The following is a 26,042-nucleotide window of genomic DNA, read 5'->3' as shown; positions in this document are numbered from 1 at the left end:
GCCCAGGATGCACCAAAGACCCTTGGTGGGGTTCTGAGAGATTTCCCTCTTCAAGGGAGCAGGTGGCAGTACAGACAGTTATACAGCCCCTGTTCAACCAAGTTCTGAGATCTTTGACTACCTTTCTTGGTTTCAGGAGCTGGGTCAAGCCTTCAGCAAGAGACCTCACTCTAATTCTATCTCTATAGGTTTCCCAGTTTTTATTTCTAAATTCTCCTGTTGGTCTTAATCTTGGCTTCATTTGGTCCATTAATTCATCTCTGGGCAGTTGCTTTCTTAAGTATTTTTCATATGGAAGTTTCATATTTGTTTTTGCCTCATTTTGTTTTTGTCAATCAGCAAAATTACCAGGCTCAACCTTACATTTATATCCCCAGAATTTATGACTGTGCATAGAATGTAGTAAAACACTTGTGGATTGATAGAAGTTCCCTTAAGTGCCTTACAAAGGCAATGACTCCTAAGAGATCATGGAATCTATTCTTACAATACCCTCATCATGACTGACTCCCACCATAATGGTGACTTACATGGAAGTTCTTCCACCTACCTCCATTTCAGCAAAGTTGTCCTTTTACTTTGTGGTCTGTCCCAAAACTCCTGGTGGAAATTAGGGTATCTTGGTGGACTTGTTGGGAAATCTCTGGCATGAGTGTGTGAATGCTTGTACTAACTAATTAAATATGCTAGAGCATCCCTTTTTTTCCCCTTTTTTAAAAAAAAACATTTTTATTTAAAGTTTTGAGTTCCAAATTCTATCCCTCCTTCTCTCCTTCCCCTAACTCCTCCCTGAGGTGGTAAGCAATCAGATATAGGTTATACATGTGCAATTATGTAAAACATTTCCATATTAGTCATTTTGTACAAGAAGATTTGAAGAAAAAAATGAAAGAAAGAAGGTGAAAAACAGTTTGTGTTCAATCAGTATCAGTTCTTTCTTTGGAGGTGGTCCTTTGGGATTGTCTTAGATCATTGTGTTGCTGAGAATAGCTAGAGCTTCCCTTTCTCACAGGGGAACCAGAGAATGGAGTAGCACAACAACCAGCCAATCAAGAGGATGTTTGAAGCCCAAGGCTGCTTGAAATACCAGTGATCCTTTGGGAGTAAACATTAGCTGAACTCAGAGATGCCTGTAACTGCTGAAACCAGTCTTGACCTGCTCAGAGAGAAAAGCAAACATCTTGGCTCCTGACTTATCTAAGGGGAAGCAGACATCTTGGTTTCTGATTTATTTTATCAGATTTATTTTATTTACAGATATCTTCTCCCTAGACCCCCACTTCCCCACCAACCTCCCAATTCATTGTGTTTCTCCTTTAATCCTGACTTAGCCATATATAAATATGTCATCCTTTCCAACTCCCCTCTGAGTAAACGTGAACCTTATTTCATAGCTACAGCTTGCAAGCTGCTTCTTTTCAGGCAATAAATGCATTTACAATCTTTGTACACTGTAATCAGAATCTGGTTCATTCCAAGTTCCCCTTTTGGACCTGATGATTCTTCCATTTTAAGAGTTCACAGGGGGGCAGCTAGATGGCGCAGTGGTAAAGCACCGGCCCTGGATTCAGGAGTACCTGAGTTCAAATCCGGCCTCAGACACTTGACACTTACTAGCTGTGTGACCCTGGCAAGTCACTTAACCCTCATTGCCCTGTAAAAAAAAACAAACCCCAAAAAAGAGTTCACAGGACAGATCCAACCATTCTGGAGAGTAATTTGGAATTATGTCCATAGGGCTATACAACTGTGCATACCCTTGGATCCAGCAATACCACTGCTAGGTTTATATCCCAAAGACATCTCAAAAAAGAGAAAAAGACCTATTTGTACAAAAATATTCATAGCAGCCCTTTTTGTGATGGCTAAGAATTAGAAATCAAAGGAATGCCCATTGGAGAATGGCTAAACAAGCTGTGGTATATGATGGTGATGGAATATTATTGTGCTATAAGAAATGACAAGCAGGATAATTTCAGGAAGTCCTGGAAAGACTTAAATGAATTTATGGACCCCAGCTTCTGGAATAGGAATTCAGTATTTGACAAAAACTGCTGGGAAAACTGGAAGATAGTAAGGCAGAAATTAGAAGGTCAAAATGGGTACATGATTTAGACATAAGAGGTGATACCATAGGTATATTAGGAGAAGGAATAGTCTACCTTTCAGATCTTTGGAAAGGAGAGAAGTTTATGACCAAACAAGAGATAGAGAATATTATGAAATGCAAAATGGATGATTTTGATTACATTAAATTAAAAAGGTTTTGTACAAACAGAAGCAATCCATCCAAAATTGGAAGGGATGCAGAAAGCTGGGAAACTATTTTTATGGCCAGTACTTCTGATAAAGGCCTCATTTCTAAAATATATAGGGAACTAAATCAAATTTATAAGACTCCAAGTCATTCCCCAATTGAGAAATGGTCAAAGGATATGAACAGGCGGTTTTCTGATGAAGAAATCAAAGCTATCTATTGCTATATGAAAAAAATGCTCTAAATCATTATTGATTAGAGAGAGGCAAATAAAAACAACTCTGAGGTACCACCTGACACCTATCAGATTGGCTAAAATGACAAAAAAGGAAAATAATAAATGTTGGAGAAGCTGTGGAAAAATTGGAACACTAATTAATTGTTGGTAGAGCTGTGAACTGATCCAACCATTCTGGAGAGCAATTTGGAATTATGCCCAAAGGGCTATAAAGCTGTGCATACCCTTTAACCCAGCAATACCACTTTTGGGTCTTTTATCCAAAGAGATCATAAAAAAGGGAAAAGGACCCACATGTACAAAAATATTTATAGCTGCTCTTTTCGTGGTGGCAAGGAATTGGAAATTGAGGGGATGTCCATCAGTTGGGGAATGGCTGAACAAGTTGTGGTATATGAATGTAATGGAATTCTATTGTGCTGTAAGAAATGATGAGCAGGAGGAGTTCAGAGAAACCTGGAAGGACTTGCATGAACTGGTGATGAGTGAGATGAGCAGAACCAGAAGAACATTATATAGAGTATCATACAGAGTGTCATCATCGTTGTGTGTTGATCAACTGTGATGGACTAGATTCTTCTCACCAATCCAATGGTACAGGGGGCTATTCCAGGGGACTCGTGATGGAAAGGGCTCTCCAAATCCAGAAAAAAAAAAAAAAGGAACTGTGGAATATGGATGCTGAATGGACCATACTGTTTATTTTGTTTTTGGTGCTGTTGGTTTTCTGTTTTGAGGCTTTTCCTTTTTCTCTGATTCTTCTCTTGTAACATGACTAGTGCAGAAATATGTTTAATGTTATTGTGTATATATAACCTATATCAGATTACCTGCTGTCTAGGGGAGGGGGGGAAGCAGGGTAGGGAGGGAGAAAAATTTGAATTGGAAATCTTATATAAACAAATGTTGAAAACTATTTCTACATGTAACTGGAAAATAATAAAATACTTTTATTTTAAAATAAAATCACTGCAAAAAAAATTAAATGAACTGATGTATAGTGAAGTGAGCAGAACCAGGAGAACATTGTATACAGTGACAGCAATATTGTTTGATGAAGAACTGTGCACAACAACTATTCTTATCAATACAGTGATCCAAGACAACCCCAAAGGACTAATGCTGAAGCATCCTAATCCACTTCTAAAGAAAAAACTGATATTGATTGAACACAGACTGAAGCATACTATTTTTCACTTTTTTTTTCCATTTTTTTCTTTTGTCTTCTTATACAAAATGACCAATATGGTAATGTTTTACATAATTGCACAATATATGTAACCACCTCAAGGAGGAGTGAGGGGAAGGAGGGAAGAAAGAATAGAATTTGGAACTCAAAACTTTAAATAAAAAATGCTTATTATTAATTTTTTTAAAAGAGTTCACAGGGGTTTTTATTTTAACAGGTGCAATATGGTTGATGGTGTCCAGCAGACCCTTATACATTTGGCAATTCCGGCCCCCCCCCCTTTCCAGCCTACCATGATTTGGGCACATGGCCTCTGTTAGAGTCCTATGGTTAGAACATCAGAGTTCACCTCACAGGAAATCATATCAGATGTCCCCCAAATTTGGATACAGGAACTTGGATAGCTTGGGACTTGCAAGAAACTTTAGATGGCACGTACTGCCCTGATTCTGGATGTACTACAGTTTTACTAGCACTCCCATAGGCTGGTGATTGACCTTATCAACCTTGAAGCTAAATCCCACGATCCTTAAGGGAAGGGGTATTATCAACCTGGGCCCACCACCAAGTTGGGTGGTGGGTCTTGACTATCATTTTTGGAGACAGTTAACTCTGGTTGTACCAGCATCTAGCTTGTATGGTCTAACAATACAACAAAGTTGTGGTATTGTGGTAGGGAAGGCCCTTGGCTAAAGCTGATACCACTTAGGTGGGGCTCCACCTAGAAGATGAAATTTCATTGGTCCTTGTGCTGGCATGTCATAGGGTAGAGGACTGTGTTGAGGTGAGTAGAAGCCGGTCCAACAAACTAATCTCTTTTTGTTTTCTCATTCCCTCTCAGGAAATCATCTGCAAAGAGAATACACTTTTACTGGGGCAGGTATATGCAATCACCTTTCTTAGCCACCTAAAAAGGGACAAAGGTATCTGACTTTAACTGACTTTGCAAAAGTGAGTCTTTTGTGACAAGCCAATGGGACTCTGCAAGAGAACTTTCACATTCACCCCAGTGAACCACATGCTTAACAATCATCATCATTATTTAATGTTAATAACAATAGCATATGCATATATATTTTATATATATACACGAATATATGTTGTTTTTAAGTTTGCAAAGCACTTTCTATTTTATCTTCACAACAGCCCTGGGTGGAAGGTGCTATTATTATACACATTGAAGTAGAAACTGTGGGAAAGGGTGCTGGGACACTGTGCCCTGTGGCAGTGGAGGTAGCAGGTGAAGCTTTAAAGAGGAAGCCTAAAAGCAGTTACCACAAATACAGACAGCTGCAACTGCTGCAGAAGACATTCAGAATCAGTCAGTGGAGACAGCAGAGTGCTAAATAAGCGCTAGTTTATGACGGTATAAACAAATTAGTTTAAGAAAACACTCCAAAGTCCAGTTTCTTTGACTTCAGAGACATATGCTCTTTGCTCTGTTATCTTCCCTCTGTGATTATTTTCAATTTATCCTGTCTATACCTTGCTTGTACACAGTTACTTACATGCCACATATATCCCATTAAACTGTGAACTCCTTGAGAGGAGAAACTATCTTTTGCCTTTTTTATATCTTCAGTACTTAGCACTGTGCCTGGTATACAGTAGGTGCATAATAAAAGCCAGTTATTGTGTAAAAAATAAAAGAAAGAAAGAAAAGAAAGAAAATACTCCAAATAATGGGCAGTATTAGCCCTATAAATATGCCATGGAGGGACGACAAGTTTGTTCAATACAGTGGTGCCTCAGTTAGCAAATCATTTGAGAACAAATCTTTTTAAAAGGCAGGCCTGCATTAAGTACTGGGGTTTAAGGCAAGTTTGAGTCTCCTCAGTGCTCTAGGACAATTATCTTGCTGGAAGACCAAGAAGAAAGGCTTATAATCTTTGTGCTCCAATTTCAGTGTGTGCTAGTGAGTCTGAAGTCAGATAAATTCAACCCTTGAAAACTGATGTATTTTAATTTAACTTCTACTACAGCTTGTGAAGAGTTCATGAGCAAAGCTTTTGGATTTACTGGGGATTCTGAAAGAGAAAACTGGAGAGGCTTGGTTAATATGAAAAACTAAAAAGCAGCCCCAAATATTCCTTCTAGCTATGATGAGATTCCAATAAAATTGCAAACAACTAAAAGAGAAAGGTGACGGGAAAATGTTAAAGATTTTATTTTTTATTCTATTTCAATCTTTAAGTAATTTCTTTTAAAATATCCCAGTGAAAAAAATGGAGTGGGGAGAACAAGATGTAGTTATTTTAAAGGGATGATTTTCACGCAATAAATCAATTGAATGATTAAAAAGAGCCAAGCTTAAAACATAATTTTAAAAAGGGAGCCCTTTAATAATTTGTGCAACATTCATTCCTTAAGTCCCTGGGCACCATTTATATTCGAAAAGGATCCATACGTTATATTTCTTTTTTATCCTGGATCTCTACAGCTGTTCCACAAGGAGTTGTTTCAATATGGTCTGCAATCCCTTTAAGCTCTAGATCTAAGATCTTAAAGGTTGCTTTGGAACAGGTGAGAAGCTTATAGGTGAGCTGCCTGCTTCTAATTGGGCAAATGGGTAATACTGAGGCGGGGCTAGGCATGTGAAGAGGAAGAACCTGAGTTACTGGCTCTGGAACCTGCTTGCAGCTTCTAGAGTTCCTGGCTCCAGGGTAAGCAGCACTTTGGAAATATTCAAATAGGCCGGATCCTTTGTCTTCCGTTGGCTGGCTGCTCACTGTTTCCGAAAAAAAGAGGGAAAGGTAGCAAGTGTGTAAAAGGAGACTGGGGAGATCTGCCCTGTGGCAGTGGAGGACGCAAGTGAGCTTTAACGCTGTAGCGTGGAAGCAAGCTCCCAAACTGCGGCAGTTGCAGCTGCTGCAGAAGGAATTCAGAGCCAAAGTCGGGTTGCGGCAGCGCGTCTCTGCTCCGGAGCGTCCTGTACGCTCCCACGGACGAAGAAAAGAGGGAGGGAAGAAAGGAGTGTACAGATAAGGCAGGGAATGCAGAGAACTGGACCCGAAGCCGGAGCTCGGAGGACCGGCGCTTATCTGTAGTAGTGTGCGTTATGAGATTAAACAGCCCCCATAGCCGGCAAGAAAGTAAAGGAGGTCCCAATCTGTAGAGAGTTGGGATGGCAGCATGTAGCCAGAGACTCGGGTAGGGGCACAGAAGAGAAAGACCAAGGAAAGGAGAGCGAGCCCCAACTGGAGCAAGATGAACGCGGAAGGCAGCACTAACTTCAGGCGGATGGCAATTCGGCGGAAGTCCAACCAGTCCTGCCTCTTGCCCGGGACCCCCCGCCCCTGGAGCCGGCCCACCGCCCTCTCAAGGCCGCCTGATTCGGCCGACTCCAAGAACGTGCCCAAGGACGCAACAGGTAAGCTTCGCCCTCTGCCACCGGCTCTGGGTCGACCTTTTTTCCTAGTCCCATGCTGGGGTGTTGGGATGGGGGTGGGGATGGAGACGGTGAACCTTATGCTTTTTCTGTGTCTTTGCGTGCGCTGGGGGCGGCCTCCTTGCTTCCATACCTATCCCAAGCTTTTTGGCCTTTCCCGCAAAGGACCTTGAAGAGAACACTGCCCCAACGCCTCCGCGGGAAGGTCATTTAGAAATTCCAGCCCGGAAGTATGCTGTGTAACTTGGTGGGGGGGGGGGGCAGAGTTTAGTGAAAACGTAATGTGATGGAGGAGAACAGAGCCTTTTTCTAGGTCTGGGCCTTGGTGTTGGGTGACAGTGGGCAGGGTGTTTCTGATGATTCTTCTCACTTTGATCTTTTGGTCCCTGTTATCTTGTCCAGTAAATGGGCAGCCTGTGGAATGGGATTCCAAGAGTTAGAACTGAAAGGGACCCAAGGTACCATCAAGTTCACCCCCCCCTTATTTTACAGGATGAGAAAACTGAGAATCTGAGGAGATGAAATGACTTACCCAAGGTCACACAGGTAGAGCAATTCATAGATCCAGGATTTGCCTTTGATTTGGAAAAAAAAATTCTGATAATTTCATGACTTTTTTTTTTAACCATATCATTTTGGGCTTCTTATTCCCATTAGAGCCTGCATTTGGAGTGCTGGTTTTGCTGATTAATTCTTTGAGGAATTTTCATGTACTACAACAGTTTTTATTTCCCTTAAAAATCATTGTTAAAATTTGGCCTTTTGATTTGAAAGCCTATAGTGGTAGAGGTGAGATATCCCTGTAGAAACAATTTTATAGGGCAACCTCTTGTTTCAGGAAAACAACATTGATAAATTTAGCAAATCTGTTGTAACATGGTAAGATAAAAGTTGGAGACTTTAATTTTCCTCTTCGTTTTCATCTTCTAGTCTTTGTCCTGAATTTATAGTCCAGAGAAGACACAACAGTAGAAAATATTAGTATGTGAAAACACAAACAAGAAAAAGATTAAGGAGCTATATATGGCATTTTCTGTTTCTGTAAAATGAGCAGTTTGGACTAGGTGATTTTTCTGGGTCTGATCTTATGATACTATGATGATGAAGGGCAACCAGGTGGCTTAGTGCATAGAGTGCTGGGTCTGGGAGTCAGGAAGACTCATCTTCATGAGTTCAAATCTGGCCTCAGATACTTACTAGCTGTGTGACCCTGGGTAAAGTTACTTAACCCTGCTTACCTCGGTTTCCTCATCTGTAAAATGGGCTGAAGAAGGAAATGGCAAACCATTCTAGTAACTTTGCCAAGAAAACCTCAAATGGAGTCAGACACAACTGAACAAAACAAAAATGATGGTGAAGACTAGAACAGATTTTAGTCTTTTCCATCCCCAGCACCTGTGCTCTTCCCTCTTCTCCCCTCTCCTCTCTCCTCCCTTTCCCCTTCTCCCTCCCTTCCTCCTCCCCCTTGCCCCCCCTCCCTCTCCTCATACCTTGTGGTTGTTAAATATACTATGTATTCTTAGAAGCATATCACTCCTGTGTCCCCTCCAACATTGAGTTTCTGCTACAGGACCACCACTGTATTCTTTCATACTTTTACATTCTTTCATATCTCTGTCCAATCTGTCTTGTTGTAAAACTTCCCTGGTTATCTTTCTTGTTTTAGGGGTATGCTATTGAGTGGGATGGGAGTACACCCACTGACCCCTGTAATAGAGACTCGAGGAGAAAGGAGGCCAAAGCATTGATTTATTTCTTTCGAAAGAAAGGTGTACCACACTCACTGGGACAACCAGGAGGTGTGACACACCGGGATTAGAAATCAAGCAGTTTTTATACTTTTTACAGACATCTAATTTGAGCAAAATGTGGTAATTGGGTTCAGCCATAAATCATTCTCCTGGAATGTTAGCGATTACTTATTTTGCAACATTTTCAGTTTCTGCAACAACTTTATCATGTCTACGTAATGTCTCAGTGCAGACTCTTTGAAACAGTTTTTAAGTTGATATGCCTATATTTAGAAAGGGGGGATAGTAGCTTCCCATTATTGCCTCTCTCTAGAAAAAAATAGAGGGAGAGAAATAGGGGGCTGTAAAGGACTTTAAGACTTTGAGATCAGATCACTAGGCCGAAGGGGGGGCACTTTCCATCTCAGTGGAGGGTCATATCCATATGTCCCTCTCACTATGACCCCCAAACTCCACCAATCAGGATTTATTGTATTTATATTTTAAAACCCCATGTATTTCTTTCTTTCTTTTTTTTTTTTTAGTGAGGCAGTTGGGGTTAAGTGACTTGCCCGGGGTCACACAGCTAGTAAGTGTCAAGTGTCTGAGGCAGAATTTGAACTCAGGTCCTCATGACTCCAGGGCCGGTGCTCTATCCACTGCGGCACCTAGCTGCCCCAAATCCCATATATTTCATGGCCAAATTAGTTTAAGAAAGTATGGTCTAGGGGGCAGCTAGGTGGCGCAATGGATAAAGCACTGGCCCTGGATTCAGGAGGACCTGAGTTCAAATTTGGCCTCAGTCACTTGACACTTACTAGCTGTGTGACCCTGGGCAAGTCACTTAACTCTCATTGCCCTGCAAAAAAACAAAAAAAACAAAAAAAAAAAAGAAAAAAGAAAGTATGGTCTAAATAATTTCACTAAACTAAGCTTAGCTTTAGGGGTCTTGGGAAGTACAAATAAAATTTTATTTTTCAATGTTTTCAGCTGCTGAACATTGACAAAATAAGGAAGTCAGCACCCAATAGTAGATAGAATCAGGAACTAAATTTCCACTAATTTTAGAAGCTTCTTGGTTTGTCCATAATAATCTGTCTTGACAACAGTCACATCCATAGCAGATAAGTCTAAAACTAGGGCTGAATGCTTTTCAAAAATTTTTATGGTTTTTCCTTTGGAAGCTGCACTATCAAGAGAGACAGTTGCCTTCTTTGAGATGTGTGCATTGGAAGGAATAAGTTGATTTACAAATACTTGTGGTTCTTGAGAGGTTGCTTCCTTTAGTAGGTTATCATGGTATTTCTCATAGAGCCAGTGTCCTCCCCAGGATCTGTAGGCAGGCACCATAATATAGTTTTCTTCCAGGGAGTTGAGGCCTGCCTCTGGCACATGCAGGCTTTGTGACTCTAGGCAAGTTACTTAACCTGTCAGGATCCTAGTAAATTGGATAGCAGTTGTTGATAGGTGCTTCCTCACCTTAAATTCACTATACCAGAGAACTCACAGCATCTCTTCACTCCCCGGTTGCCCATATTATAACTTGTTCAGACATTGTCTTTGAATATATAGGCTGTTTCCAATACTTTTTGCTGTTATAAATAAAGCAGCTATGAATATTTTTGTATGTATGACTTTTTTTCTTTTCCATGATGTTTTTTGTTAAAATAATAAACATTTTTATTTAAAGTTTTGAGTTCCAAATTTTATCCCTCCTTCCTTCCCTCCTCTCATCCCTCCCTGAGGTGGTAGGCAATCAAATATAAGGTTGTGGGGACCAATTTTTAATTGGGGAGTGTTAGCTAAGCAGCTCGCCTCAATATTGGGGCAAGGAAGGAGACAGCCTCCCTCAAAACAGAGCAGGATTTATTTAACAAGAACAAACTTAAAAAAACACAAACAAGATCAGTAGGATGAAGGAAAAGGGAAATTATACAACCTGAAAAACACTACCACCCAGGAATCAGCTAAGAACACACAGCAGCATCCTGTCGCCTTCCAGCTTCAAGCTAGAATGGCGACTTCCCAGCAGACCCCAAGCTGACCACACACAGCCCCCAGCCAATTGGCTGGCCACTCTGACAGTCACATGACTGCCCTTACTAGGCTTCCAATCATTATAATTTTGCCAGGCCCATGTAGGCGTCTGCGAGTGGTGATGACGTGAGGTGCCAGCACCATGCAGTTTGCGGACCCCCAGGCCAGTGCCTGTGCCAAGGTTTTTTTTTAATTCTAGCCAAAAGATGGGGTCATAAAAACCTCAAATAACAATTAATTCTTCACAAGGTATACATGTACAATTATGTATATTAGTAATTTTGCATAAGAAAACTTGAATAAAAGAAAATAATGAAAGAAAGTGAAAAGTAGCATGCTTTGTTCTGTGTTCAATCAATATCAGTTCTTTCTTTGGAAGTGGATAGATATGCTTCATCATTAGTCCTTTGGGATTATCTTGGATCACTGTATTGCTGAGAATAGTTGTCATTCACAGTTCTTCATCAAATAGTATTGCTGTCTCTGTGTACAATGTTCTCCTGGTTCTGCTCACTTCACTATACCATCAGTTCATATGAGTCTTTCCAGGATTTTCTGAAACCATCCCGCTTGTCATTTCTTATAGCACAATAATATTCCATCACCATCATATACCACAGCTTGTTTAGCCGTTCCCCAATTCATGGGCATTCCTTTGATTTCCAATTCTTAGCCACCAGAAAAAAAAGCTGCTATGAATATTTTTGTACAAATAGGTCTTTTTCTCTTTTCTGAGATGTCTTTGGGATATAAACCTAGCAGTGGTGTTGCTGGATCAAAGGATATACACAGTTTTATGCATGATGTTCTTTAGAATATAGTTCCAGCAATGAATTACTGGGGAGGAACAGAGTATAAGCTTTGTGATTCTTTTTTGTGTGTGTGTGTGTGAGGCAATTGGGGTTAAGTGACTTGACCAGGGTCACACAGCTAGTAAGTGTTAAGTGTCTGAGGCCAGATTTGAACTCAGGCCCTCCTGAATCCAGGGCCAGTGCTCTATCTACTATGCCATCTTGCTGCCCCCCCCCTTTTTTGTGATTCTTATTGTATATAGCTGGATTACTCTCCAAAAAAGTTTGCACAATTCATTTGATGATCCCACCCATGGTGCCCTTTTCCCATCAAAACTGTATTTATTATTTTGGGGGATAACTTTTGCCAATTTAATGGGTGTGAGTTCTGATTTTGTGGTCTTGGCTTCAATTTTTCTGATTTAAGGAATTTGAATATCATTTTGCATATTAATTTGTTTTTCCTCAGTTAAAAATTATCTGTTCATGATGTTGGAGAGTGTTTTGTAGATATGTACAGTTCCTTATAGCGTCTCGATATCAGAATTTTATCTTATGTTTGCTGAAAATATCTTTCCTGAGCTCTTTGTATGTCTTGGGAAATTCTTTTGTCTTTGTGTAACAATCGAATCTTTCCCTTTTGTTCTCAATAATTTCTTTTATTGTTTGATAAAAATGTTTATGCTTCATAGCTGATACAAATATTAATTTTTTTACTTCTAGTTTTTAGATAATTAATTCAGTTAGCAGAGTGGCTGCTATAGTAGGAGCTTGCTTAATAAATGTTTATTGATTGATTGAGTTGCAGTCTAATATAATATGTCAATTTAAAATTTTTCTACTATATGCTTATCCAGTTTTCCTGTTTTTATGGAATTCCATTCCCCAGGGTGTTTTTGGGAGGAGGAAGTTTGGGGGGAAGATGGTAAATTTTGTTTTCACCCTGTTGCTTTTTAGAAACTTTTAGGATATCTGTTTGAAATATCTAACAGACACTTGGTGGTAGGTGTCTGGAGATTGGGAGTGATATTGGGAATGGAAATATAGATCTAGGAGTCATCAGCATTGAGATGATAAATCCATGGGAGCTAAAGAAGTCACTAAATGAGAGTGTAGAGTAGCAGTTATCAAACTTTTATCTCAGGACCCTGTTATCCTCTTAAAAATTATTGAGCACCCCAAAGAGCTTTTGTTTATGTGAGTTATATCTATTGATATTTACCATATTGGAAATTAAAACTGATAAATTTTAAAAAATATGTATTCATTAAAATAATAAACTATTATAGGGTAACATAAATAACATTTTTCATGAAAAAACTATTTTCTAAAACAAAAATTAGTGAGAAAAATTATATTGTTTTATATTTTTGCAAATTTCTTTAATGTCTGGCTTAATAGAAGACATATTTAGAATTTATTAGTGTGGGGGGCAGCTAGGTGGTGCAGTGGATAAAGCGCCGGCCCTGGCTGGATTCAGGAGGACCTGAGTTCAAATCTGGCCTCAGACACGTAACACTTACTAGCTGTGTGACCCTGGGCAAGTCACTTAATCCTCATTGCCCAGCAAACACACACACACACACACACACACACAAGAATTGATTAGAGTGTGTTAATTCCTGTTAAGAATCGATTGTATTAGTCCAGAGAAAAGATATCAAACTAAACTAGAGAGGTGGTAACAGTGATTAAAAGGGGGTCAGATAAAAAAAGATAAATAAAAGGGGGGTCAGATACAAGAGTTATAGGCAGAATCAACAGGGCTTGGTGGTCTTATGACATATTAAAGAGAAATGATTGAGAGTTATCAAAGATGATAGTACAGTTTTCCTCACAACCACTGTTTGATAGATGGGGTTGGAGGTTTTACAGATAAAGGAACTGGTGATTCTGTTGCTTATCTGTAGGCACACAAGTAATATTTGAATCCACATCTCTCCTGATTTTATCTTGAGCACCTTTTCCACAAAACCATATTGCCTAGATGTCTTTGAGGTTTTGAGCATAGTAATAAGAAGGATGATGGTATCATTTACAGAATTAGTGAAGATGGGAAGAGGAGCAGGTCATGGGGAAAAATAATTTGTTTGATTGATGTGTAGTTATTTAGTAGGTAGGAATTAGAGTTGGAGATTTAGGAGTCATTGTCAAGAAGTGATATTTTATACTGTGAAAGTAGATGAGAACTCCAAAGAAGAAAGTGAAAGTATTTCTTTGAATTCCCATTTATCATTTTCTCTCTCTCTCTCTCTCTCTCTCTCTCTCTCTCTCTCTCTCTCTCTCGGCATCATTCTCTGAGTACCATTCCGGGGTAGCTAGGTGGCACAGTGGATAGAGCACCAGCCTTGGAGTCAGGAAGACCTGAGTTCAAACCTGGCCTCAGACACGTAACACTTACTAGCTGTGTGACCCTGGGCAAGTCACTTAACCCCAATTGCCTCACCAAAAAAAAAAAAAGAGTACCATTGCGTATCAGTGTCTCAATTGTTTCTCTTGTTTCTGTTATGTCTATCTGTGTATGTGTATATAAACTCTATTTGTATAATTTGAGAGTGTATGTATATTTATATAATAATACCCCCTCTAGGGCTACTCAGCCTCACAGATTGGGTCCCCAGAGGGTGGCTGCTATTCTCAGTTTCTAGGGGTAACTAACATGAATCTTATTGTCATTTCTATTAATTAGCCAATAGGCTTAATTAGGTTTTAGTAGTGGTATTTACTAGGATGCTATAGCAAGAATAGTTGGCACAAAACATGAATCCCAAAAGTCTGTATGCACTCTCCCATTGTACACACAAGCATGGAAAGAATAGCTTCAAACAGTAGAGTAATAGTGAGGTACATTGTGTAGGGAGGTGGCTAGATGGTGCAGTGGGTAGAATGTTGGGCTTGTAGTTAAGAATACCCTAATTCAAATCCTACCACACATACCTGCAAGTGATCCTGCATAGGTCAGTTAACCTCTCTGTGCCTCAGTTTTCTCTTACTCAAAATAAGAGGGTTGGTCTTACCAGTCTCTAAGGTCCATTCTAACTCTCTATAGATGATCCTTCAATTCTAAAGATGTGGCAAAAAGGTAACACAATTCTTGGTACTGGAAGTCGGGGGGGGGGGGTTGTGTTGTTTTTTGTTTTTTTTTACATTTTTATTTAAAGTTTTGAATTCCAAATTCTTTTCCTCCCTCCCTGAGGTGGTAAACAATCAGATATAGGTTATGCATGTACAATTATGTAAAACATTTACATATTAGTCATTTTGAACAAGAAGACTTGAAAAGAAAGAATGTGAAAAATAACATGCTTCAGTCTGTATTCAATCAATATCAGTTCTTTCTCTGAAAGTGGATCATTGTATTGCTAAATCACTCACAGTTCTTCATTGAACAGTATTACTGTTACTGGCACAACATTCTCCTGGTTCTGTTCACTTTACTTTTCATCAGTTTGTGTAAGTCTTTCTAGGATTTTCTTGGAAGACTGTTCCTGAGACCATAGCTCATACCCCTCTTTGCCATGAGGGGTTACACTCTACAAAACTACTTCCCCCCTTGGGTAACTTTCTTTGTAATATTGTATGCTTTCCATGTGTCTCCTTATACAAAGGGTCTATCTACCTTCAGCATGTCTCTCTGCTTATGGCAGAGTGCATTATGTCCTGCTAGTCAAGTCTTTTTCAATGATATAGTCAATAAGAGGGAGAGGGAGAAAAATCTTTTGATTCAAAGGCCAAAACCTTTTGTACATTCTGGCGGGGGGGACATTTATATTTATGGGGTAAAGAAAATATTTCCATTAGCAGACTGTTAAAGAGTTACCTTTGACTTAAAGCTTTAGGTTTTTAATTAAAAGTCTAGAAAAATGATATTTAATTTTTTTTATTTAGAAGAGGACTTCTTAACTTTTTGTGTCAAGGCCTCCCTTGACAATCTTTCAAAAGATTTCTAGAACTCTCTTCAGAATCATGTTTTTACATGCATAAAATAAAATATGTAGGATTACAGAGGATACCAATTATATTGAAATACAGTTTTCCACATGTTAAAAAAGCAAGTTCAAAGATTCCCCTGGACTTTACATATGGATTCTTAGTTAAGAGCCCTTTATCTTGAATATCAGCTGGTTTTCTTTTGATATTCTTTTGAAATAGACAATGGTACTTTTTGTTCCTGAATAATTTTTATCCCTTTAAAAACAATCTTTTTTCTATTATAATAATATTATAATCTATTTTCTTAAAAGTGCTAGGTGTCAGTGAGTTGAACTTACTCTAAATAAGTTGTGAATGATTTCAAAGATAATTATATTCTAATAACCGTATTTCCTTCCTAAGGTCTTAGGAAGTATTGGGGTAGATCTGACACCAACATCCTGTTGAGGTTTGATGTTGGGATGAAATGAAGCACTTAGATGTCAGGTGACAGAAGAAGGTTCACCAGGTCTTAACACAGGTAACAAGGATACATGATTGTTGGCTTCTGTAGGTGCGGCCATTGGGTTTCTGTGTGGAAATATTTCTGGTCAGTAGGGTGGGGTATGATGTTTCTCATGGTTCTCAGATATCCACCAAATCAGAGGAGCCCAAACCCCACAATGATGGGACTTTTATGACCCTGGGTAAAGTCAAGTCAGCAAATATTTATTAAATACATGCTATATGGTAGGCACTGTGATATATCACCTAAGGTGACCAGGAAGCCTCATGAACATGGCCAGAGGCCACTAAGAAGCTGTATCAAGAGAGGCACAGCTTGAGCTTTACCCCATTCCTCATCAAGCCCTAGCTTTGTAACCTTTCCCTAACATGTATAGGGGTGTGTGTGTGTGTGTGACCCTGGTAGATACTGGAGAGCAGGAGGACCATAATAGAGTAGTATCATGAAATACCAGAGAGGAGTATATCTAGGAGGAGTGATCAACAGTGTGAGAGCCTGTAGATAGGCCAAGAAGCATGAAGCTGTTAGATTTAACAAATAAGAAATACTTTAGAGAGAGCCATTTGATTTGAATGGTGAGATCAGAAGCCAGGTTGCAAAAGGATTGGAAATGGAGGTGCGTGGCTTTCTCAAGGAATTTGGCCAAGAAGAGGGGAAGATATCAGGTGTGAGTGGGAATGATTGGATGAAGTGAAGACTTTTTAAGGATGGGGGGACATATGTATTTGTAGGTATCAAGGAAGGAACCAGTAGATAGGGAAAGATTGAATATTAGATAAAGTCAGAATGATGGGGGGAGGACAGTCTACTGGAAGAGACATCAGGTGGTAAGATGAAATATATAGATATTGCAGTTTGTCTTAGTAATAAGAAAGCAATAGATGGAAAAATAAAAAGATGTCTATATTATAAGAAAGGAGGAGAAGAGGGAGGTCTTTGAAGGGCCTCAGTTTTTTAAGGTGAAATATGAGGTGGAGATTGAGCTGAGAGTGTGGGGGAAGGGGATACCATGATATTGGGGCAGGCCTGACTCAGGCCCATCCCTTGTCAGTAAAAGGTTCTATTTTGGAATGAAATGAGACATGTGTAGGCCATTCAGCAGTTAACATTCAGAGATGTTCTTAGCCCTAATATAGAAAAGATACTTATGACCCTCTCCATATGGAAAAAACATCTGTTCCCTAGGTAGGGTGTGATGTTTCATGTGGTCTTGGGAGGTCCTGATTGCACATAGGTGGGCCTTTTTATGTCCTGCATGACTAGGAAGACCAGAAAGTTATGTTAATAGGGCCAGCAGCTGCATTAAGGTAGCTGCAGTGTGAACCTTAGCCCCCTGGGCCAATCAAGATGTAGGGACAGTTTTGTTGCCTTGTAGGGGGAATATTGGGACAGAGGGGTTTGGAATAGAGGGAAGGAGGAGGAAATATTTGTACAGTGGAACTATCGAACATAGAAAGCCTTAAGAAGGGATGAAAAGTTTTGGAATAGGTACTGTAGTAAGTGGGATATGGAAGGTTAAGAAGGTATAAAGGGATTATCTTGCAGTGGTGAGGCCCCATTGAGATTACTGTAGTATAAATTCATAGTATACCTGTAATGGAGGTTGGGTACTACCCTGACTGGTTTCCTGTTATTTTCGGTTTGGTGCTGGAACAAAATGAAACACTCCTAGGTCATTTGCCATTTAGTACAAGGAAGTTTACATAGCTGTGACATTGAAAAGGTATTTAACAAGGATACTTTAGCACTTAGTTTGTGTAGACATGGCCACCTAGATGCCATATGGAAATGTGTCTGGTCAGCAGGGCAGGGACTCGTGTGATCTCAGGATACTCAGTAGCCTGCATAGGTTTTTTTATGACCTTATGTCACCACATCAGTATAGCCAGAGTTCACCTGGAACTTGCTTCAAGGAAGGCATAGCTTTGGCTCCCTGGGCCAATCAAATTGTGAAAAGAGATTTGTTGCCTTTCAGGGAAAAAATAGCCTAACCCACAAGTGTGTTGGATGGGGCACCATGGTAGATAGTGACCTATTGTGGTTCCAACCACTGTGATTTTTCTATGGCTCCATTCAGCAGCATATGAATAGAAATGAAGGAGGTAGATGGTGAGAATAATCCAAAGTTGGGGTTTGATGGGCATGATTGGCAGTAGGGAAAAGGAGCAAAGAATTTGTATGTAAAAATAGTATAGGATTGAACTGATTTACCAAGGAGTCTAGTTAGGCAAGGGAGGAGATTGTAGCTTGTGCAAGGATGATAGCCTGGGAAAGAAGAGAAGAATAGAGGGAATGGAAATCACAGTGAGGATGAAGAATAGGGTTAGCGGTTGTGAGGCATGAGGAAATATAGAATGAAAAAAATGTGATTGGTAAAGGGATTTCAAAGATCATGAACACAGAAGGAGAACACTTGTGGGTGATGGAAAGATTAAAAGTTATGATGGGGGGGGGGCAATGAGGGTTAAGTGACTTGCCCAGGGTCACACAGCTAGTATGTGTCAAGTGTGTGAGGCCAGATTTGAACTCGGGTCCTTCTGAATCCATGGCCGGTGTTTAATCCACTGCACCACCTAGCTGCCCCTAATTATGATCATCTTTATATGAAGTTTAGGTGGAATAAAAGAGTAGGTCACAGGATTTAAATAGGTTGGGGAATTGGGAAGTTTAGGGAGAATCAGTGTGTGTGGTGAAGTACTTGTTTGTGGTAGAAAGGATGACTGTGAGCCAGGATTGAATTCATTGAGAATGACCTAGAAAAAGATAGGTAATGGCCACCAGGATCTTGACTGGATGGTACATTTGGGTAACCTGAACTACAGGAAGAGAGATTGCTGAATGACAGTGATAAAGAGAGTGTGTGTGGACATGTTAATGGGGAATGAGGAGTATTTCCAACCTTTATCTGGAACCATGGGAATTTGAAAGTGCAGCCAGTGCTAGAAAGGGGCCCAGGAATACAGTGCCATTAGGTGGAAGATATCTTAGTGAGTACAAGGGGATGAAAGGAGTGAGAAAGGAAAAGGCAAAGCTTTTCCTTAACCTAGAGAAAGTAAATTTGTTAATTAGCACCTTGTACTATTTCATATTTTTATTGAAGATTTGTATAAGGACATGGCAAATGGGAGAAGACAGAGCCAGGAAGGATCATTGTTAATCATACTGAATGACAGGATTCCAAAATATCTTGACAGACTAGAACAAGTCTAATAGTGAAATTTTAAAGGGACAATTGTCCAGTATACATTTGGATGAAAAATTTTGGACTTTGTGGCAATATTATTAGTCTCAGTATTATTTACTGACTCAGTGAGTCATAATGACTCAATAGTAACTTAAATTTATTTAATATGAGTCAGCAGTATGATCTGGTGACCAAGAATGTTAATGTGCTTTCTAGGCTTTATTAAAATGTACTTTGCTCTTTTCATTGAAGAGGTAGAGGGAATATGGGTGTGGAATATTGCATATGTTGTCAGATATGGTTGGCTTTGCTGAAGTATTTAAATATTTGTTACAAGGGAAGGATCTCTGGTGGGGGTAAAAGGAGATATTTGGAAATGAATGAAATGTTCTAAAAGCAAATTGCATCAAAAATTTTAACAAATAAAATGCCAACTTAAAATGAATTCTTCCAAGTAGATAAATTCTTTTGTGCTTGAAAAGGACCAAAATGATGTCACTATGTTGGGGTCAGGGTCTAGTGTGTCTGACTGTGACTAATCAAACCAATGTGAGCTTGGGAGGTTCTTCCATAGATTAGTCACAAATAGTCCATGTGAACATTTGGAGTGGAGATGACTCTAAATTTGTAGCTCTCACATTTCTTTTGAACTATTGCAATTCTACTTGACACAGAAAACACAGCACCATCTTTGGTATAGGCAAGCCATGCCGAGTGGTCCTGTGCCAGTGTTTTCCTAAGACAAATCAATTGGAAGTGATTCAGTTTCTGGGCATGTGGCTGATATACTGTCTAGGTTTCACAGGCACAATGGCTCTGTAGACCTTCAGTTTGGTAGTCAGTCTATCTAATACCTCTTTTCTCTAACCCTTTCTTTTGGAGCCTTTCAAACACTGAGTTAGTTCTGGCAATGTATGTATCAACCTTATCATCCTTGTGTACATCCCTGGAAAGTATACTGCTAAGGTAAGTGAACTTATTCACAGCATCCAAAATTTGTCCATTTACTATAAACCAGTGGTTTCACACATGGATGGTGTGGTGCTGGCTAGTGGAGAATCTGTGCTTTTTTTGGTATTAATTGTTAGGCCAGAATTAGCACAAGGAGTAGAGAACTGATCCATATTTTGTTGTATCCTTTAGCCTCCGGCTGCATTGAGGATACAATCATTTGCAAATAAAAAGTCACATACCAACTCTCCCTTCATTTTAGTCTTGACTTGTAGACTTTTCAAGTTAAATAATTTACCATCAGTGTAGTAGCTGACCTTGATGTCATGTTCATCTTCATTGAAGGCTTCTGACAACATTGCTGAAAATATCATGCTAAAAAACAAAAAAAAGCATAGGAGCAAGCCTGCTTCAGAACTCCAGTGGTGACTGGGAAAGCTCAAGAACATTGTCCATTATCCAGAACCAAGGCATTCATGCCGTCATGAAACTAACATACAGTACTGATGAACTTTTTTGGGCAACCACATTTTGCCATGATTACATGCCCTCATAACTGATGGTATCATAGGCCTTGATCAGATTGATGAATATTGCATACAGACTGCTGTTCTGCTCCTGGCATTTCTCCTGGACTTGGTAGGCAGCAAACAGCATATTGACTGTTCCTCAATCCTTTCCAAAGCTACCTTGGCTTTCTTTTTTTCTTTCTTTCTTTGTTTTTTTTTTTTTGCAGGCAACGGGGGTTAAGTGACTTGCCCAGGATCACACAGCTAGTAAGTGCCAAGTGTCTGAGGCTGGATTTGAACTCAGGTACTCCTGAATCCAGGGCCGGTGCTTAACCACTGCGCCATCTAGCGGCCCTGCTACCTTGGCTTTCAAGAAGATGACCATCTGATTCTAGGTGAAGGATTAGCCAATTAAGTAGGACTCTGGCAAGAAGCTTGCCAGCAATGTGAAGAGAACCTTCCTGTAATTGTCACAGGACAATCTCTTTCCTTTTCCTTTATAGAGATGGACAGAGGAGGCATCCTTGAAGTCCTAAAGGGATAACCTCCTTTTGCCATATAACCTGAAAAATTACAGTCAGCTTTTGAATGAGCAGTGATCTGCTTACTTTGTAAATCTCAGCTGAAAAAAAGGGAAAAAAAAAAATTTAAAACATTAAAAAAAAAAATCTCCGCTGGAATAGAATCAGTACCAGGTGCTTTGCTACATGAGGGGAGCCTAATGGCATTCAGAATTTCTTCAGTTGGAAGTTTGGCTAGAGAGAGCTTGGCTTTAACCTGAGGTATGCATTCAGTGGCTTGAGCATTGATGGTGATGATCTCTTTGTTTTTTATAAAGTATTTTTTTTTCCTGTTACATGTAAAGATAGTTCTCAACTTTTGTTTATACAAGTATTCCAATTTCAGATTTTTCTCCCTCCCTCCCCACTCCCCTAGACAGCAGGTCATCTGACATAGGTTTTATATATATACATACACATAATAACATTAAACTTATTTCTGCACTAGTCACGTTATAAGAGAAAAATCAGAGCAATGATGAAAAACCTCAAAATAGAAAAACAGCAGCACCAAAAACAAAAGAAATAGCATGGTTCATTCAGCATCTATACTCCACAGTTCTTTTTTTTTTTTTTTCCTGGATTTGGAGATCCTCTTCTATCATGAGTTCCCTGGAACTCTTCTGTGCCATTGCATTGGTGAGAAGAATATAGTCCATCACAGTAGATCAACACTCAATGTTGATGTTACTGTGTACAATGTTCTTCTGGTTCTGCTCATCTCACTCATCATAAGCCCACGCAAGACCCTCCAGGTTTCTCTGAACTCCTCCTGCTCATCATTTCTTACAGCACAATAGTATTCCATTGTATTCATATACCACAACTTGTCCAGCCATTCCCCAATTGATGGGCATCCTCTCAACTTCCAATTCCTTGCCACCACATAAAGAACAGCTATAAATATTTTTGTACATGTGGGTCCCTTTCCCCTTTCCATGATTTCTTTGGGAAAAAGACCCAAAAGTGGTATTGCTGGGTCAAAGGGTATGCACAGCTTTATAGCCCTTTGGGCATAATTCCAAATTGCTCTCCAGAATGGTTAGATCTGTTCACAGCTCCACCAACAATGCATTAGTGTTACAATTTTCCCACAGCTTCTCTAACATTTATTATTTTCCTTTTTTTGTCATTTTAGCCAATCTGATAGGTGTCAGGTGGTACCTCAGAGTTGTTTTAATTTGCATCTCTCTAATCATGAGAAATTTAGAGCATTTTTTCATATGGGAATAGATAGCTTTGGTTTCTTCATCAGAAAACTGCCTATTCATATCCTTTGACCATTTCTCAATTGGGGAATGACTTGGAGTCTTATAAATTTGATTTAGTTCCCTATATATTTTAGAAATGAGGCCTTTATCAGAAGTACTGGCCATAAAAATAGTTTCCCAGCTTTCTGCCTCCCTTCTAATTTTGGATGCATTGCTTCTGTTTGTACAAAAATTTTTCAATTTAATGTTATCAAAATCATCCATTTTGCATTTTATAATATACTCTATCTCTTGTTTGGTCATAAACTGTTTTCCTTTCCAAAGATCTGATAGGTAAGCTATTCCTTCCTCTCCTAATATACCTATGGTATCACCTCTTATGTCTAAATCATGTATCCATTTTTACCTTACTTTAGTACAAGGTATCAGATGTTGGTCTATGCCTAATTTCTGCCATGCTATCTTCCAGTTTTCCCAGCAGTTTTTGTCAAATACTGAGTTCCTATCCCAGAAGCGGAAGTCTTTGGGTTTATCAAACACTACATTACTAGTGTCATTTACTACTGCATTTCCTGTGCCTAGCCTATTCCATTGATCCTCCACTCTATTTCTTAGCCAGTACCAGATAGTTTTGATGACTGCTACTTTATAGTAAAGCTCCAGGTTTGGTACTGCTAACCCACCTTCCTGTGAATTTTTTTTTTCATTATTTCCCTGGATATTCTTGATTTTTTGTTTTTCCAGATGAATTTTGTTATTATTTTTTCTAGCTCTATAAAATAATTTTTAGGTAGTCTGATTGGTATGGCACTGAATAAGTAAATTAATATAGGTAGGATTGTCATTTTTATCATATTAGCTCTGCCTATCCATGAGCAATGGATATCTTTCCAATTATTTAGATCTGATTTGATTTGTGTGAAGAGTGTTTGGTAGTTGTGTTCATAGAGTTCCTGGGTTTGTCTTGGCAAGTAGACTCCCAAGTGTTTTATATTATCTACTGTTACTTTAAATGGAATTTCTCTTTCTGTCTCTTGCTGCTGGATTTTGTTGGTCATGTATAGAAATGCTGATGATTTATGTGGATTTATTTTATATCCTGCTACTTTGCTGAAGTTGTTAATTGTTTCAAGTAATTTTTGAGTTGATTCTCTAGGATTCTTTAAGTATACTATCATATTATCTGCAAAGAGTGATAGTTTTGTTTCCTCCTTGCTTATTCTAATTCCTTTAATTCCTTTTTCTTCTCTGATTGCTAAAGCTAACATTTCTAGGACAATATTAAATAATAGGGGTGATAATGGGCATCCCTGTTTCACCCCTGATCAATAAGATCAATAAGAGGAAGGCCTCTAATTTATTTCCATTGCATATAATACTTGCTGATGGTTTTAGGTAGATACTGTTTATTATTTTAAGGAAAGCTCCACCTGTTCCTAAACTCTCTAGTGTTTTTATTAGGAATGGGTGCTGTGTTTTGTCAAAAGCTTTCTCTGCATCTATTGAGATAATCATATGATTTTGGTTGGTTTTCTTATTGATGTGGTTGATTATGTTAATAGTTTTCCTACTGTTGAACCAGCCCTGCATTCCTGGTATAAATCCCACCTGGTCATAGTGTATTATCCTGGTGATCACTTGCTGTAATCTCCTTGCTAATATCTTATTTAAGATTTTAGCATCAATATTCATAAGGGAAATTGGTCTATAATGTTCTTTCTCTGTTTTTGCTTTGCCTGGTTTTGATATCACCACCATATTTGTGTCATAAAATGAATTTGGTAGAACTCCTTCACTTATTTTTCCAAATAATTTGTATAATATTGGAATTAATTGTTCTTTAAATGTTTGGTAAAATTCACCTGTAAACCCATCTGGCCCTGGGGATTTTTTCTTAGGGAGTTCATTAATGGCTTGTTCAATTTCTTTTTTTAATATGGGTTTATTTAAGGATTTTATTTCCTCTTCAGTTAACCTGGGCAGTGTGTATTTTTGTAAATATTCATCCATTTCATTTAGATTGTCAAATTTATTGGCATACAGTTGGGCAAAATAATTCCTAATTATTGATTTAATTTCCACTTCATTGGTGGTAATGTTAAGGGCTAAAATTCTAGCTCGTCTGTCTAAAATATCTAATGAGTGGTCGCCAATAAATTATAAGCTTTAGCAAGAGTTACGTTTTTAAGCATTTATTAAGGAGAATAAAAATTTGGTAAAGAGAGAGAGAAAGGCCTAGATTCCTATCTATTAAAGGGGGAACGCATTTCTAGCTCCCTTCTCTGCCAGAGTCCTCAGGAAAGAACCCGAGACCAAGCCCCAGTCTCTTCCTTCTTCCTCCCACTAGCCAGCATCACTTTCTGATGCCAAAGAAAAGACTCCTGGTCTTGCCCTCAAAGACCTTCGCTTCATGGGTGGAACTCTTCTACAGTGTCTCCAGCAGGTGGCGTCATTCCAATCATTACAGTAACATCACCCTTTTCATTTTTGATACTGGTAATTTGGTTTTCTTCTTTCTTTTTTTTAATCAAATTAACCAATATTTTATCAATTTTATTGTTTTTTTCATGAAACCAGCTCTTAGTTTTATTGATTAATTCTATAGGTTTTTTTTGCTTTCAGTCTTATTAATTTCTCCTTTAATTTTCAGGATCTCTAGTTTAGTATCTAATTGGGGATTTCTAATTTGCTCTTTTTCTAGCTTTTTAAGTTGTATGCCCAGTTCATTAATCTCCTCTTTCTCTTTTTTATTCACATAAGCATTTAGAGCTATAAATTTTCCCCTAAGCACTGCTTTGGCTGCATCCCATAGATTTTGGTATGTTGTCTCATTATTGTCATTCTCTTGCATATAATTATTGATTGTTTCTATGATTTGTTGTTTGGCCTATTCATTCTTTAGAATGAAATTATTTAGTTTCCAATTGATTTTCATTCTACTTTTCCCTGGCTCTTTTTTTTTTTTGTTTTTGGTTTTTTTTTGTTGTTTTTGTTTTTTTGCGGGGCAATGGGGGTTAAGTGACTTGCCCAGGGTCACACAGCTAGTAAGTGTCAAGTGTCTGAGGCTGGATTTGAATTCAGGAACTCCTGAATCCAGGGCCGGTGCTTTATCCACTGCGCCACCTAGCCACCCCCATCCCTGGCTCTTTCTTACATGTAATTTTTATTGCATCATGATCTGAGAAGGATGCATTTACTATTTCTGCCTTTCTACATTTGACTATGATGTTTTTGTGCCCTAATACATGGTCAGTTTTTGAAAATGTGCCATGTACTGCTGAGAAAAAGGTATATTCCTTTCTATTCCCATTCAGTTTTCTCCAGACATCTATCATGTCTAACTTTTCTGGTAATCTATTCACCTCTTTCACTTCTTTCTTATTTATTTTTTGGCTAGATTTATCTTATTCTGAGAGGAGGAGATTCAGATCCCCCACTAGTATAGTATTGCTCTCTAATTCCTCTTGTAACTCATTTAACTTCTCCTCTAAGAACTTGGATGCTATACCACTTGGCGCATACATATTTAATATTGGTATTACTTCATTATCTATAGTAC

At 38.8% G+C, this 26,042-nt stretch overlaps 1 protein-coding gene across 1 annotated transcript in view; it reads left to right on the top strand.

Annotated features, from left to right (window-relative positions):
• Positions 1–6,416: 6,416 nt before the first annotated feature.
• The window catches only part of FGD4 (FYVE, RhoGEF and PH domain containing 4), a 291,336-nt gene continuing 271,710 nt past the window's right edge, over positions 6,417–26,042 (top strand). The window contains 1 exon segment of the mRNA XM_043967474.1: positions 6,417–7,054. Coding sequence (XP_043823409.1) covers positions 6,892–7,054 — 163 coding nt within the window. The 5' untranslated portion in view covers positions 6,417–6,891.

The sequence above is a fragment of the Dromiciops gliroides genome, chromosome 5, assembly GCF_019393635.1.
Source record: "Dromiciops gliroides isolate mDroGli1 chromosome 5, mDroGli1.pri, whole genome shotgun sequence".
NCBI lineage: Eukaryota > Metazoa > Chordata > Mammalia > Microbiotheria > Microbiotheriidae > Dromiciops > Dromiciops gliroides.
Note: the sequence above shows the minus strand (reverse complement) of the source record. Positions and strands in the feature narration are given on the sequence as shown.